This window comes from Odocoileus virginianus, chromosome 17 (assembly GCF_023699985.2).
Source record: "Odocoileus virginianus isolate 20LAN1187 ecotype Illinois chromosome 17, Ovbor_1.2, whole genome shotgun sequence".
Taxonomy (NCBI): domain Eukaryota; kingdom Metazoa; phylum Chordata; class Mammalia; order Artiodactyla; family Cervidae; genus Odocoileus; species Odocoileus virginianus.
In genome coordinates, this window is record NC_069690.1 from 25830389 (window position 1) to 25846899 (window position 16511).

The 16511-nt window shown below is 55.7% G+C and overlaps 1 protein-coding gene across 5 annotated transcripts; it reads right to left on the reverse strand.

Annotated features, from left to right (window-relative positions):
• Positions 1-563: 563 nt before the first annotated feature.
• ZBTB4 (zinc finger and BTB domain containing 4) lies at positions 564-16300 on the reverse strand. 5 transcript variants are annotated; one of them, XM_070479006.1, is made up of 5 exons: positions 16169-16300; positions 13075-13208; positions 7304-7373; positions 5810-6864; positions 564-5135 (listed from the first exon to the last, which is right to left on the reverse strand). In XM_070479006.1, the coding sequence occupies exons 4-5, from the start codon at positions 6853-6855 to the stop codon at positions 3179-3181; spliced, it is 3003 nt and encodes a 1000-aa protein (XP_070335107.1). In that variant the 5' UTR covers positions 6856-6864; positions 7304-7373; positions 13075-13208; positions 16169-16300; the 3' UTR covers positions 564-3178. The 5 variants fall into 5 exon arrangements, with proteins under 5 accessions (XP_070335107.1, XP_070335106.1, XP_070335110.1 ...); XM_070479005.1 differs by lacking the exon at positions 13075-13208; XM_070479009.1 differs by lacking the exons at positions 13075-13208; positions 16169-16300 and adding an exon at positions 15580-15718.
• Between the last annotated feature and the right edge of the window lie 211 nt (positions 16301-16511).

A 16511-nucleotide genomic window follows, 5' to 3' on the forward strand; every position in this document is an offset into this window, starting at 1 on the left:
GCTAGAGCTGATTTGTGGCTGCCCACTCTGGTCAAGGTATTTGTATCAGAATTCCTCAAAGCCCCCACCCACCTAACCATTCCTTTACCTTGCCCATCCCTGAGTAACACTAGACAAAATACAGGGGAAGGACAGGGGATGAGGAGTTGAGCTCGTGGGAGGCCAGGAGTGGAACAAGAAAAGTGTCACTTATGGCCGTCACACATTTTGTGCCTCAGTTTCCTTTCAGTTTGGAGAAAAGGCTATACCTGGTTGGAGGCATGGCCCTTCTGGGACACGAAGATCATGTGCCCAGCAGGCTGTGTGAACTGGACTGTGTTAATGTTTCTGCCTGGAGGTCAGAGCAAAGTCAGCTTGAGCCTAGTGGCTGCAGCAATTACAGTGAAGTACCTAGGGTCAACAGGCTCTCACACCTACTCAGTTGCTGGAAGTTCTTGTCCTAAAGAGGGAAAACAGGGCTAACCTCGTAGGGATCCCTGTGAGATGAGGTTTGCATATCCCTGTCCAGCCAGACCCACCAGCCACGCCAATAATTGCACCTGGCATCCCACTGCGGAGCACGATTCGTTTGTCTTGTTGGTTTATTGGCCTAGAGAGTTGGACACACACACAAATGCGGAGATAAATATTGGTCAGTTTCTCTAAATCTGGGTCCTCACTACATATAGAGCTAGAGTCTGTAGAATTCTAAATCTTGCGTGCTGTGGCACAGAACCAGTGGCCTTCCCACTCCACCGTCACCCTTCTTCCCAGGGAACATGGGGAAAGAGGGCACAAACTGACAAGACTTGATAATTTTCAAAGGACAAAATTGCAAAATCCCAAATTTCCAACATCTGAAATTCACAAGGTTCAAGTTCCCCAGCTCAGATACATGTATTTTAATCTCCATTTCGCCACAATCTCCTTTGTTGCCCAGAAACACCAAATTCTGGAAACTATATTTTCCTAAATCAGATTTAAAAAAAAAAAAAAAAAAAAACAAAATAAATGTCTACAGTCTCAGTTCTCCCCAAATGTCCATGGTTTTAGAATTTTGACCTGTTGTGAAATTCAATTCCCTGGTCCATCCTCAACCCCTTCCATCTCCTGTGCCTTTCTGCCTCAGAGGAGTGCAGGTTAAGGATATAGGGGCACTGTCGTTGCACCCGCCCCCTGCCTCCAAGGCCTTCCTCAGTCTCTCTTGTGGTTCCGCTGTGTATATATATATATATTTATATATATAATTTGTGTGTAGATATATATATGTATTCTTTATTGTGTACTTTTTTTTTTCGCAGTTTTTCTAAAGTGCCAGAAACAAGATTTGTGGGAATTTTTTAGTGATTTTTTTTTTTTTTTTTTGCATTTTTCCCTGTTTTAAACTTTTCTCCCCCTTAAAAATTGGAACTCAGTACATTCAGTAGGAAACTCTTCACTCGGACTGCGGCCAAGACCAAGAAAAGTGCAAAGAGACGGAGGAGGAGTGAAGGAGCGACACTCCTCCATGGTTAACATTCAGGGAGCCTGTCGAAAACCTCCCTTTCCGTTTGCTGGGAGGGTGTGAGGAGGCAGGAGGCTGCTCCTGTCCCTCCCGCCAAACCACCTCCCTCCAAAAGCCATGATCTTGCCCTTTCAGCAGCAGTTGAGAGGGCAGCCATCTTGGCCCCAAAAAACAGTAGCTGGGAAAAGGACTGCCATTTTGATGACAACAACTTTCCCCCTTTTTAAACTGCACTCCTCTAATTCCCGTTTATCAAATTTGCTCCCCCACACTGGCTCTCCCCTTGTGAGCTTTGTGTGTGTGTGTTGGGCGGGGGAAGGTGGGTGGATGGGAAGTGTTCATTCAATCACAGAGCGGGGAGGCCCAGTTATCAGAATTAGGAGTGAACATTTCTTCAACTCCACCAATGGAAGGAAACATAGGGACCCCTGACCAGGGTTAACTAGTGCAAATTAGGGATTAGGGACTTACAAGGTCCCTGTACCCCATCCCTAGGCTGGGATCTTTGGGTGTGGAAAACTGAGTCAAAGATGGGGTATAAGGTGCTATTTTGGAGGGAAAGTTGGTGGGGATACCCCAAAGCCCACCAGGGGGGTAGGATGGTTCCCCAAAAACCATCTGGAGTGATTGGTGAGAGAAGTGATACAGAGGGGAAAGAGGGCTAAGGAAAGGACGGGAGGTCGTGTGCAAATCTTGGGCTTACCTACCCATCCAACCCCCATCATTTTTCTGGCTATTTGGTCTAGTTTGGGAGAAACCACCGGGAAAAAAAAACAAGGAGGAAGTAGAACCCCTTCCCCATCCTATATAGAGCTCCTCCTTCCTGGCCCCCAAATCTGGCTTAGCCCAGATGAGGCCATATGCAGAGGCAGGAAGAGGTGCAATCCACTCACCTCTTTCGCCGTGGAAGAGTCTGGGGCTTACTAGATTTGAGGGTCAAAGCAGGGCCGAGATTGGTGCTGCCTGGGCTGGGAAAGAACTCAGCCAAGGAACAGATAGGTAGCCCTCCGTCCCACCCTGCTCCTTGACCAGGATGGGAGAGCCATCTCCACAGTCTTGGAGTAGGAGGAGGAATATGGAAGATCCAAAGGCGTAGAAGCCAAGGAAGGCATGGCGTCTTAACGTGAAGGGAACAGGGACACAAAAACCCACCCTTGGGAAGAATGGCATCTGAAGCCCACTCCCAGGTGGGTAAGTGTTGGGTATCACAATGGTCTGGTCCAGGCCCTGGGCCACAAAAGGATGGAATGTGCTAGGAAGCATCTGGGCAAGGGCTTAGAGAAAGCTTCAAGATGCAGGGTGGGGAACATTCGGGGAGAGAGATGGTTTCCCCCTAGGTTTAGGAGTCAGGGGGCGGGTTAGACATTCAGAGCTGGTGGGGGCCGTGAGTAGAGATTCATGGAAGTATATTGCTCAGTTGCCCCAAGGGCTGGAGGAGGGATGAGCTGGCCCTGCCCCTCACGGAGGCCATTCCCTGGAGGAGAACTGAGAGGGGAACCACCGAAGACCCCTTCCCAGGTGGTGGGAAAACTACAATCTCACACAAAGCAGCCTGACCCCTGAGCTCCAGAGGCCCCCAGGTCCCTGCACAGGAGTGTGGAGGGGCTCCCAAGGGGCAGGGAGGCCAGGGAGCTGGTAGTGGCGGGGGTTCAGGGAGGGTGGCATCTGGTGAAAGGGGGTATCCGGGTCCAGAGCTCACCCCACATCTCCCTTCTGGGTTCTTTCAACCCCTGCCCTCTCCCCTTCTCCCTTGGGGGCAACAGGTGGAGGAAGAGTTGGGGGTGGTGGGGTTGGGGGGGTAGGGGCTGCTGCTTGAGGATTGACTGCGTAGCCAAAGACCCCTGGTAGGAAAGGAAGGGCCCCCCCACCCTTCTCATCAGGTAGGACCATGTTAAGAGCGACCGGGAGAGCGGCCAAGTTGCTGAAGTTGTAAGGGTAGGCGGCAAGGAGCTGGGGGCCATAGACGAGTGGGTAGGGCTCAGGGTAGAAGGTGACTTTGGCAGCCCCCATCGCCTCCATCCGGTCTCCCCCGCCAGCCCCGCCTGGCCCCTCACTCCCACCTTTTCCCCTGCCACTGCCTGATTCCCGGCCGCTCCCAATCAGAGCCAGTGGAAATTCCTGCACAGGTGGGTATGCATAGGTGGCCCCTCCTGCCCCCACGGAAGGTTCCTCCCCTCCTGAGATGACGGGGTCCTGGAGCGAGGCGGGCTCAGAAGCTTCCTCGGCAGGGGCACTCCCGCCTCCACCACCTGCCTCCCCGCTGGATGAAGAGACCTGCATCTCTTGGGGGGCCTCCTCCTTGACCTCCCCGGCTCTGGCACCAGCGCTGCCCTTGGAGTAGGCGATGACAGGCGTGGGGGTGCCCCCGGGTCGCTCAGCGGCGTGCCTCTGCCCGTGGCGGCTCAGGGCAGCGGCTGTCTTGCACACCTTGGCGCAGTGAGGGCAGGTGAGGCGGGTGGAGGGCTTCCGTCCAGACCGGGAGCTGTGGGGGCCCCCGCTGTGGGCTTCCTGGTGCTTGCGCAGCTTCCTCAGGCTGGCGAATGTCTGGGCACAGTCCTCGCAGCGGTGTCTCCTCTCGCCACGGGCACGCCCCGTGGGGCCCTCGGCTGCCGGGGTCTCCTCCCAGCTCCTCCGTTCCAGCTTCTGTCTCCAGCGAGGCGGCCGGCGGCTTCTGGGCATCCCGCTGCCCCCGCTGCTAGCCGGGGCCGCGGCCCCGGGCTTGCGCTTGGGCTTGTAGGAGTAGTAGGGCCTCCAGAGCTGGTCCTCTCCGCCAGCCTTGGACTCCCCCTGCCCCTCCTCCTCCTCCTCCTCGTCCTCTTCCTCATCCTCCTCCTCCTCCTCACTCTCCTCCATCTCCTCGCCGCTTAGCTCCCCCGGACGCAGGTCTGTTTCTGAGATGCGGCGCTTGACAATCGCCTCCTCACCGATTCTCACAGTGATCTGACACAGTGGCGGTGGAGCCTGGAGCTGAGAGGGGCCCCGGCCAGGCCCTGCAGGAGGACCCGTGCCCCCGCCAATCCCACCAGCTGGCTTGGCCGTGTAGGTCAGAGTCCTCGTGGCCCGTGGGTTCCGGCCCTTGGCCTCCTCCGTGGCTGTGGCGGGCCCTGCGGCTGTGGCTGGGCTGCCTGCTGTGGCTGGGCTGGTTGGTGCGGCTGCAGGTTCGGGGGGAGGAGGTGGGTACTCACGTTTTTTGGGGGGCCTTGGGGGAGCAGTGTAAGTGATGACTGAGGCAGCTTGGGCCCCCCCTGTGCTGGCCGGCCCACTCCCTGCTCCACCACTGCTGCTGCCCCCATGTACAATGACTGAGGGAGCTGGGTGGGCAAAAGTGATGACAGATGGTGGGGGGCCAGGCTCTGGGGCAGGTGGGGGTCCGGGTGGTGAGCTGGCTGGCATTGCCACAGGGGCCGGTGTGTTGAGGCTTGGAGAGAGGGGAGCCTCGGGGGCTCCCTGGCTGTAGGTCTTGTAGGGCCGCTTGGCCGCCCGCATGGGGAGCAGGCGGTACAGCTTGAGGGTATTGAGCTTGGGCTTATAGCCTCCATTGGGCGTCTTCTCACTCGCCAGGAGACTCGGGCTAATGCCGTGGAAGGCTCGCTGGTGGGTCTTCAGGTTGTAGTAAGTGACAAAGGTCTCCCAGCAGAAGATGCACTGGTACCTGGGCCAGGGAACAGGGCAGGGACAGAGCCAGTTGAGTCAGGGGCCCTGAGGCTAGGGCCTTAGCTTCCCATTTTTTCTCCTATCTCCGCTCAGACCTTGAACTGCTCCGGCCATCTGCTCACCTTTCTCTCATGCTGCTTGTCTCACCCCGCCAGCCTCAGAAGGGACACCAGTCCTAGTTCAGTGTCCCCCACTGGCTGTGCAATGCCAGGCCTCAGCTGTTCCATCTGTGAACTGGGAATAATCATGTACCTTGCCTAACTCCCAAAGCCGCCTTCTGAAGCTCACCTGACAGACGGGGAAGTATCCTATCAACAGGGGTACATTAGAACTGTAGATGGACATGCCTCTGCTTCCTACTGTCCTGCCCCAAGAGGCAGCTTTCTGTTTCCTCCTTGGCCTTTTCCACATCACCAAGCCAGGACGTGACACCTGGCGGTGCTAATAAATAAACACCAGTGGGAGGAAACAGGGCTGGAGGGAGGCAGAAGGGTGAGTGACAGAAAGCAGATGAGCAGGGCCCAGTGGGTGAGCAGGCATCTGAAAATGGCTTTCTGGGCCCCATGCTCTGTCCATTCCCTCCCTTGTCCATGTGGTCCCTGAGTGGACTAGGTCCCATGTGACCTCTCCACCCCCATCCACCCCCAGTCCCCGGCCATCCAGGGCACTCACCTGCGCTCCCCGGTGTGCCACACCTCGTGTTTGGTTCGGTACTCAGCCAGTGCGAACACCTTCTCGCAGTAGCGGCAGGGGTACTTTCTCCGCCATGAGTGTACGTTGCTGTGTCGCTTTAGGCTGGACAGGGTCACGTAGGAACGCTCACAGGCCGCGCACACATAGAGCACGTGGCCGCCCACCACCTTCACCACGTGCTCAGGACCACCTCGAAAGCCTACCGCTGGGGGCAGGGCCGAGGCGTCCACTCCTGCAGGGCCACTGGGGACAGAACCCCTTGCTCCCAGCCCTGCAGACCCCCGAGCGCTGGCCTCCCTCCGGCACTGGGCCTCATGGGTCTGCAGCCGCTTGGGATGGATGAAGCTTTTCCCACATCGGGGGCAGGGGAGGGGCCGCCGGGACAAGGCAGGCTGTGAGTCAGGGCCCTGGGCCTCAGCCCTGTCCCCCTCCCACTCCCCGGCTGGCCTAGGCCCAGGCCCAAAGCTGTCCTCCTCAGGCTGTGAGGTGGCCATGGGAACTGGAGCAGGAGGCACCCAGGCATCACCCCCCTCCCCCAGGCCCTGCAGGCGGGAGATGCCCAGACGCCGTCCCAGAGCGCCGATCTCCGCCACAGCTGCCCCGTCCCCTCCACCACCAGGCAGTGCCAGCCGGGCACTGTAGATGAAATTGAGGACATCAGAAAAGGCAGCTGCTGGGACCCCTGGCAGCTCCAGGACCCGAGGTGGGGATGAAGCTGAAGGTGAGGCTGGAGAGGGAGAGGAGGAGGAAGAGGAGGAAGAGGAGGAGGAGGAGGCCGCTGTGGTGGTGGTGGGGTTGGGGGCTGAGCCCCCAGGGATGGGTGGGAGGGGCAGTGGCGCTGAGGCCAGCAGGGCCTCTCTGAAGAAGGGACTAGAAGCAGCCAGGACACTGCGGTGAGCGGGGAACTTGGTGTCTCCAGCTATGAGGGTGACGTCACAGAAGAGGCCACGAAGCCGCTGTTCATTGAGCTGGCGCAGAACGGCGGGGGCATGGGACGGGTCTGTCACCTCTGCTGGGGGTGGCATGGCGCCAGCCTAGGTGAAGAAGAGGCCAGGGGAGGGTCTCAGAGGCTGGGCGGAGGGTGGGGGGCTTTCAAGTCAGAGGCGAGCTGAGCAGGGGTTGGAGGCTGTTGGCCAGAGGCTGGTGGAAGGCTGACTGACTTCTGATCATGGAAGTGAGGGGTTAACCTTAGCCACCCCACGTCCGGCCAGCATCCAACACCCCTCTGTGAGACATCTGGGGCTGAAAGAGGCCAGGGAGTCCTCAGGTCTTAATGAAGGTCAGGGGTCAAGACTTCCAAGTCACAGACTAATGGGGGGGAGCAATGGACACCTCTCTCCCACTGGGAGGGGGAGGGAGCCCCACAGCTGATGGCCATTTCCCAGGCCTCCTCAGCCTGGAGGACATGGCTGCTTTGCTCGCCTGCAGCCTCAGGCCCAATCTCCCTCGCAGCAGACCTCTCGCCCGTCTCACCTGAGAGCACAGCCAACATGGAGTGGAGCGGAGGTGGCTCAGAGAGTCCCTTCTGCTGCACCTCTTCCCTCTGTGGAGAAACAGACACTGCGTCCTCAGGAAGGTTACTGGGCGGGAGGCTGACCCAGGAAGTGGGGAGTGGTGCCGCATGCAGGGCCAGAGGGGCCTGGGCAGCTCTAGAGACCCTGACCCTCCTGGGAACCCATCAGGTTACTTGCTCAGTGGCCTCTAATCGGACCTAGAATGTCACAGATTTTTGCAAAGCCTGTTCTGCTGGCCCCCAGAAGTACAGGAATAAGATAATTTGCATATTCCCAATTTGCCTCAAAATAATCCAGCGACATCGGTTCAACCCTGTAGGTCCAGGGAAGCCTGCTGGATCAGTCTCAAGTCCCTTGAGCCCAATCTTTGGGACTCAAAGGAAATCAAAGATTTGCATGTTGTCTTTCATTATAATAGTCTTATTTACATATCAAAATAGATTTGTTTGAGCTTTTTCATTGGACCAAGCTGCTAAATATTCAAATTAGCAGAGGACTTCATCACATAAATCTTAGAGAGGGTTTCTAGGTGCCAGGAGACCACTGAAGACCACTGTCTCGAGCACACATGCCAGCTTGCTCCAATCTCTGGGAAGGCCACCAGACTGGAAGTGAGGAAGCTTGGGTCCCCCTCCTTACTATGAGAGGTGGTGGCTTTGGGCCTTTGGCTTAAAAAAAACTGGGGGTGGGGCAGGGAATGAAACCTCTACCTCACCTCTTGCTGGGAGGCTCATCCAAAAGGAATAGCAGGTAACCCAAATGTGAGCCATGGCAGTCACTGCCCGCAAGGCAACTCACAGCCTCAGCTTTGGGGGCTCAATTTTCAGTTGAAGATCTCAGTTCCAGAGCCATAGAGTAACTGAGCCAAAGACACCCAGAGCTGGTCATAACAGGTGGGGCCTGTTCGCAGAGCCAGGCCTGCTGACCTGTGGGCAGAGCTCTCAGCCCCTTTTGTCCACCCTCCACAAAGCCTCGGGGCCCTCCCCTTCCACACTCCTGGGGTCACACATGACCTCTGAGGTGTCCTGCGTCAGGAGTTCCTCATGCAATTCCCACCCTACCTCCCCAAAATGCTCTCTTCCTATTTATCACTCATACTGTCTGGACTAAGAGGCCTTCTCTCTTCAGCCAAAAGGCGGCCCTCAGTCCTCTCCTGGAGGAGAAGGTACAGAGGGATGAGAATCAGAGTTTCTAACAGCCCTGAGTGCCAGGCACACACGTAGGTCAAGTGCCACCCCGTCAGCTGATGAACTGCAGGTGGGTCAGGAATCCAGGGGAAGGATTCCTGGGCTGGTGTTCATGTCTGTTTGCAAAATGGGGAAAGAGAACAAGGTCTCCTCCTCCCTTCTGTGACAACCACCAGCCAACAGGGACCCCCAAGTGTCAGTGCTTCACTGGCATTACCTCATTTGCTCCTCATCACGACCCTAAAATTTAGCAGTTAGCTTCACTTTAAGTGACAGGCAGGGACTTCCCTGGTGGGGCAGTGGATGAGAATCCGCCTGCCAACGCAGGGGACACAGGTTCCATCTCTGGTTTGGGAAGACCTCACAAGCCAAGGAGAAATTAAGCCCAAACACCCTAGAGCCCGTGCTCTACAAGAGAAGCCACCGCAATGAGAAGCTCGTGCACCACAAGGAAGAGTACCCCCGTCTGCCGCAACTAGAGATATATGATCAGTTAGTCGCAGGGCTGGGATCTGTTTGGCTCCAAAGCCTTCATTCTTGATTATACCACATCAGGATGAAGGACATGTTTACCGCTGTGATACTGTGATATAATAAGAAATTAAGTTGACCCTTGAACAATACGGGTTTGAACTGCGTAGGTTCACTTCTATGTGGATTTTTTTTCAACAGTAAATACTACAATACTACAAGATCTGAGGTTGGTTGAATCTGAGCACGTAGAAGAACCCTGGATACGGATGGTTGACTGTAAGGCTGTACTTAGATTTTCCATTTTGTAGAGTGTCCATGCCCCTAACCCCTACATTATTCAAGGGTCAGGTATAATGTATTTGGTCCTGGTCTCCATTCTTTTTATTTAAAAAAATATATATTTGGCTTTGCTGGGTCTTAGTTGTGGCATTTGGAATCTTTTAGGTGCAGCCTGTGGGATCTAGTTCCCCGACCAGGGATCAAACCTGGGTCCCCTGCATTAAGTGTGAAATCTTAGTCACTGGACTGCCAGGAAGCCCCCTTTTTCCCCATTCTCGACACAGAGCTCCTAAAACTCTTGTAATTTCCCAAGTGATAGGAGTGCTGCTGTTTAGTTGCTCAGTCAAGTCTGACTCTTTGTGACCCCGTGAACTGGAGCCCGCCAGGCTCCTCTGTTCATGGGATTTTCCAGGCAAGGATACTAGACTGCCATTTCCTTCTCCAGATAAGAGATGCTAGGGGCATCTTATTCTAACATTTGACCCCAGTTCCTAACATCAAGCTCCTAAACTAAACCCCTTGGAATTTCCTGGGTGACAGGAGTGTCTCTTGTTCTAAAGAGGTGACTCTCTATGGGGTCCTGGATGGGGGCTGGTCACCAGAAAGGCCAAGCCATGATGAGAAGTTTGGAACTTTCAGCCCCAGCCCCCACTGCCTCTGGGGAGAGGAAAGGGTCGGGAGACTGAGTTAATAATTGATCATGCCTATGTGATGAGGCCTCCATAAAAACCCCTAAACTATGGGGTTCAGAGAGCTTTCAGGACCTAAACACATCTCCATGGTGAGAGGGTGGCACAGCCCAGCTTTGTGGAGACGGAAGCTCCTGCATTCAGGACCCTTCCAGACCTCTTCATCTGGCTATTATCATATCCTTTATTATATGATAAACCAATAAACACAAGTATTTTCCTCAGTTCTATAAGCCATCCTAGCAAATTATCAAATCTGAGGAGGCGGGTCATCAGAAAGCCTGATTTTTGCTGGTCAGTCAGAAAGTATAGGAGGTTTGGGGAATTCCTTGGTGGTCCAGTGGTTAGGACTCTGAGCTTCCACTGCAGTGGACATGGGTTCAATCCCTGGTCTGGAAACTAAGACCCCACACACAGCGTGGTGTGGCCAAAAAAAAGTAAATAAAAAATTTAAAAAGCTGTTTAAAAAAAAAAAGCAGTACAGGAGGTCTGGGCTTGCAAACTGGTATCTGAATTGGGGGCAGTCTTGTGGGACTGAGCCCTTAACCTGTGAAATGTGATGCTATCTCCAGGCAGATAGTGTCAAAATTAAATTGAAGTGTAGGACACACAGCTAGTGTCAGAGAATTGGCCAGTGTGGGGGAAGAAACTTCACACATTTGGTATCAGAAGTGTTGTGATGCACTCACACAGAGTAGCGTGTATAGGATAACAGTTCTGTTTTTCTTGAAACAGCACTCACGAGGGCTCCCCACCAGGCCATCTAGGATCTTTGTGAAAATTAGAGGAAGGGGAAAAAATAGAGGAAAGGCCTCTTTGAGGTAGCAGCTCTGCACAGGTGAGCAAAGAAAAGGTTTGATTCCAGCCCCTACTCACCCTTTGGCCAGGCCTGCCCATCTGCACAACCATACGGGCTTGGTACCGACCAAGGCGTGGCTGTGTGCTGACTGCCAAGATATCTGGACAAGGCCTATCCAGGCTTTTCAGAACCACAGAGGTCCAAGGCTGTCCTGGCCCTTGAAGATCACCTAGAACCATCATCGTCATAATACTTGGAGCTGCCGTTGAGGAGATAAACATTATATGTCGAATCTGGCACTAAGCATTTTATCTGCATCATCTCATTTCAGCACTCCAAAGGACCACAGGGAGGCAGGGGCTTGTGTCAACCCCATTGTACAGATGAGGAAACTGAGGCTTTAAATACTCTAGATGCCACACTTGCAGGCAGAGAGAACGTAGTGGCGGGGTGATTTGTCCCTGGTCTCTCTACTAACCAAACAGGGTCTGAATCTGGCTCTCCTGAGTTCAACTGCCCCACCACTGGCTGCTGCCCTGCCAGGGTTATAGGAGGTGGAGCAGACACTGGTTATGGGACCCTGGGCAAATTACTTCACATCTCTGTATGTCGGTTTCCTTGTCTACAAGCTGGGGATAATGAAGTGCGCCCACTACGTAGGGCTGTAGAGAATAAACAAGCTGATGACCGGCTGCACCTAGAAGAGTGCTGGGCACGCAGCAGATGCTCAGGAAGTGCTAGCTCTTATTATCATCTTGGAACTCAGTCCCGGAAAATGGTGGGGGGAAGTGGTGAAGAAAAGGGGCAGAAATCAGGCTTCATGGTAGGTCTGATGGCTCTGTGGTTTTAGTTTTTTTATTTGTTTTTACCGTTTCTCTACTCTTAACTGGCTGTGTGATCTTAGAGGTGTGACTGAGGTGGGGATGTGAGCACCGCCACCAGATACACTCCACCTCCGGCTGTTCCCTGTGCCTGGAACATTCTCTCCTCAGGCAGCCTCACGCCCTGCTATCCCGCCTCCTTTCAGCTTTGACTCAAAAGTCACCTTCCCCTAAGGCCCTCCCTGGCTGCCCTGTACCTCGCCAAGCTTCCTATTCCCCTCCCTTACTTTATTTTCCTCCTTGGCATTTACTAAGACTACTGCTCTTTCATCTCTAGAAGGCAAGCTCCAGGGGACGGACGTATTTTTGTCTGCTTTGTCCACTGCTATGTCCAGTACTTATAACAGTGCCTGATACCTGGTGGGAGGATTCAAAACATTCTGGGTAAATGAATGAACCTGCTTTTTTTTTTTTTTAGTTCTACCACTTTATTGCTACCAACCCATCTCCCTCCACCCTCGAGCACACATGCTCAGTCATGTAATCCCATGGACTGCAGCCCGCCAGGCTCCTCTGTCCATAGACTTTTCCAGGCAAGAATACTGGAGTGGGTTGCCATTTCCTTCTCCATGAACCTGCTTTCTTAAAGCCTGCCTGAACTGTGTCCACCTTTAGGAAGGACACCATCCTCAGGCCAGGACTGAGTTGGCCAGGAGCTGGGGGTGACGAGTGTAACTTGAGCGCTTCGGGGTCACTTGTGTTTTGCCTAATGCACCTCCAAGGCTTTATTTTTTATTTATCTATGTTTTTTACCCCTAGGGCTTTACATGCATCGCCTCATTTAATGGTTTCCTCAGGCACTCCAAGTTGGCATTTACATGATCCCAGTTTTACAAGTGAGGAAACTGAGGCTCATAGAAGGATTTACCTTGCTCAAGGTCACACAGCTTGTGAACAGCAGGGTCAGAATTCACATCCAGGCCCGTGTGAACCCAGATGCTGGGTCCTCCCCTCCCCTCCTGCCACACCACCAGGTCCTGCCTGAAGGGGGCTGGGGCCAGCTAGCAGACTGCCAGAACCATCACACACACACACACACACGCATGCACGCACGCACGCACGCACGCACGCAGGAGCTCATGTGCTAAAGGCTAACTGTGTCAAGTCTGACTCCTCCCTCGCCCTTGCTCCCCACATCTAGCCGTCACTGAGTCTGGTCAGATCTGCAGCCTAGCCTGGGAAATGGCTCTGGAAGCTTCCCCTCTGTCCTACCTCTGGCCCCCAAACTAGCTCAAGGCCTTGTTAACAGTCTCACGGTTCAAGGCCAGGGCTCACAGATATTCCCCTGCTTCCGGTCTTAGCATCTACTACCCGGGCTTCTTCTCACTGAGAATCAACAGCCATGAAGGAGCTCAGGCGTTGTCACTCCTGGGCTCTGAACCCCTCTCGAGCCTCCACTCCAGAATAAAGCTCAAATTCACCAGCCGGGCATTCAGGTGTCCAGTCCCCATCTTCCTCTCTCCTCTTGCCTGCAGTGACTCTCCCCTCCAGCTTCCGGTGTGCTCTCCAGCCTCAGCACTCCCACACCTCCAGGCCTCTGCCTCTGCTGGTTCTCCTGCCAGAAATAAAAACTTTGCCCAGCCTCTTCTCCAAATCCCTCCAAAATGTTGAAATTGACCTCAAATGCCACCTCTGTCTTGGTCCTCCCTGACCCTAAGAACAAGGATAATCTCTCCTTCACCCACTTCATCATTTTGTGCCCATGTGGCCAGCACCCAGCAGCGGATGCTAAGTTCTCTCTCCCAGGCAGGGACTCCCTGAATCACTGTTGAAACATACCAGTCTTCTGAAATGAATTATTGCAGGTGTTAAGTTCTGCAGAAATTGGGCAGAAGTGTGTGTGTGTATGTGGACGGGGATGCGTGGAGAAGCCAACCACAAGCTTCCAAAGGGCAGCAGGGGACAGCATATAAGAGCCCAGGATCTGGAGTCTGATTGCCTGGGTTCAAATCCAGGTTTATCTCTTATTAGCTAAATGGCTTTGGGCATATGACTTCTCTGGACCTCGGCTGTCTCATCTGAGAAAGGGAAGTAACTAGAACTCCCACTTTCATCCAGCATTGGGAAGACTAAATGAGTGATCATATATAAAAGCATTAAGAACAGTGCCTAGTACATAGTAAGTGTTCAATAAGTGTTTCCGGCTGTTATTATTAACCAAGCCCCAAGAAGGGGCTCAGTGCTGGCAGAGGGCTGACAGTGGCTGGCACAGGCATAGTCCCCAAACTGTAGCTACTTTCCAGGTATGTTTTCCATGTGCTACATACCACAACCCTGTTGGAAGATGGACAGGGTAAGTGATTAGCCCCATTTTACAGATGAGGAACTGAGGGTCACTTTAGGGAAAGTGCTGGCAAGGAAGTGGTAGGGCCTGAACTCCTCAATTCTCATCCAGGCCTCCTTCCCCTTCACCAGGCCATGGTGCACCTGTCGTGCAGGCCTGACACAGCAGCCAGCACGCCCCCGGGCAGGGGGCCTAGCCATAGCGTCCACCCAGCGCCCATGCACATGCCCCCTCCCAGCCAGGCCAGGCACAGACCACAGGGTGTGCACACTTGGAACACACAGACACACATACACACACCCCTACAGAAGGGCCAGGGCCCCAAAGGTGAGGAAAACCTGTTCTGAGGAATCTGCCTAGCGAGCAAATTCCATTTCCAGACCCTTCCACAGTCGCAGGAGTGGCCTAGTGTGCGTCACAGAAGAGACGGAAAAGCAGAGATACCAACAAGGGGGACAGAAAGAGGGTGAAGCAGGAGGAGGAGACTGAAAACTTCGTGTTTCTTTTTTCCATTTCAGTGACAAGAGTCACACCCGGCCTTTACGTAAACATGGCCAAGGAGCCACTCTGTCCAAGCTCAGTTTCCTTGCAGCCGCCAGGCCTCTCCTCCCGGTGACCCTGACGCGCTGGGCGGGCCGGCGAGGGGCAAGCACGCAGACCCTGCATGGACTAGCCGGGCCACCCGACAACACCCAGGCCTCCCGCCTGCTGCCCTTGCTCTGCCCCATATTTATCTCCCCGCCTTCTTCATAACACATACCCAGAGCGGCCCCACACAGCCACTTCAACACGCAGGAGCAGGCACGCACACACAGCTCGCGGTTGATCTCCGGAGTCTGAGGCCCACATTGCCCTTGTCACGCCACCTCCCTCCCCACAAGTGTTTTCTGACCAGCTTGCCTCCTGGCCCGACAGCACGAAAGGCTCCCACAAACAACGTCACAAAAGAATCCCGGAGGGAATGTTGCAAACACACAACCTTCCCCTCACTCGACTGCCCGTGATCCCATAAACACAACCTGCACATTCCACCCAGAACCCCAGGCACCAGTACCAGCTGCCCCACGGGTACCTGAGACACACCCCGGGGGTTCTCACTTCCCACGGGGCCTGCAGGACCCGAGTTCTAGATATGCACCCCCCCTTCCATGCCACCCGATCGTCACACGGACCCACAAACCCATCCAGTAGGCCATCTTCGCCAAGACTGGACCACACCTCAGCAGGGCCGCAGAAACCACACCAGACCCAACACCTTCTGACTCAAGGGTACACAACTGCCCCCTCCAACTGAGCACACACACCCAGCACTCGGGTGCCCTCCACAGCACTTACCCCTCACCAGCTCTGCAGAAAACAACAGTTCACAAATAGTTCATGCGTGCAGGACAGGCACATATGTGCAAGAAAACACACCCCGATATGAAACATACATAAAACCCCACACCTAACAAACTCCGCAGGTATTGTGCGCAGCTTCAAATGCGAACCTGTCACCCAGAGCCACGGGGCCACATCTTGTCATTCTGCCTCACAACACTGGATACCCTTCCATCTGGCTTTGTGTCCCCAGGGCCTGGGAGGGCCCTGCTGGACCCCTGGCTACCAGACCAGCAAACAGTGGTGATCAAGAGAGGTTTACCTTGCCCCACAACACAGCAGGAGACACACAAGCTCCAGGACTCGCAGCCACAACCCTGCCCCGACGGCGCAGCGGCTCCGGGGCCCCTGTTCGCCTTGCACACCCCGCACACCCCAACTCTGGGGCGCTCGGCGGCCCACCCCTCCCCCCCCTTCTGCCTGGCTCCTACGCCATCGCCCTCCCAGCAGCTTGCAGCGCCGGCCCGGGCTCACACCAGCCCCACCCCACCCCCAACCTGCCCCACGGGGGGAGGGGGACACCGGGCTGCAGAATTAACCCTTCAAGTGGGGAGTGAGTGCGGCCCTTTCCAAGGCCCCAGGCGATCGCACCCACCCCCCCCCTCCCCCGCCCCGACCGCCGCCGAGTCGGACGCCGTACCCGGGCCCCCTTAGTCGCCCCCCAGCGCCATGCGCGCCTGGAGGCGGGGCCAGACTCAGCCCCCGACCCCTGAGCCCCCAGGTCAACCCCAAAGGGGAGCGGTCGCGGCTCGGGGCGCGGCCCGGGCCCCCGCGGCACCGGGCAGCGGGGAGGGGGCCCGGCTGTTGGCTCCGGTCCGCCCTGGCCCTGCCCGGTTCGCCCTGGGGCCCACCTGACTGCGATGGCGCCGTGTCCGCCAGGCCCGGCTCATCACCGTGGCCGCCCCCGGCCGCTCCGGTTTCGCCCGCCTCCAGCTCCGGCTCCGGCTCCGGCCCCGGCCCCCCCCAGCGCCCGGCCCCGGCCCGTCCCCGCCGCCGCCGCCGCCGCTGACATCATCGGCTCCCCCCGCCCCGGTCCTACCCCCACCCCCACCCCCGGAAACAGTACCCCCCCAGCGCCGCCGCCGCTGCCGCTGAGAGGAGGCCGGCGCAGCGCAGCCGGCACAGACACCAGGCTCCTGGCTCGGGCTTGGGGCGCCAGCGCGCCCGACGGCCTGCGCTCGGACCGATCCTGGG

Bases quoted from the DNA above. Each gene is read 5' to 3' on its own strand.
- ZBTB4 (XM_070479005.1), bottom strand. From the start codon at position 6,855: ATGCCACCCCCAGCAGAGGTGACAGACCCGTCCCATGCCCCCGCCGTT. The intron at 5,136-5,809 runs GTGAGTGCCCTG...TCCCTGGCCCAG, and splicing joins TGGCACACCGGGGAGCGCAG to GTACCAGTGCATCTTCTGCT.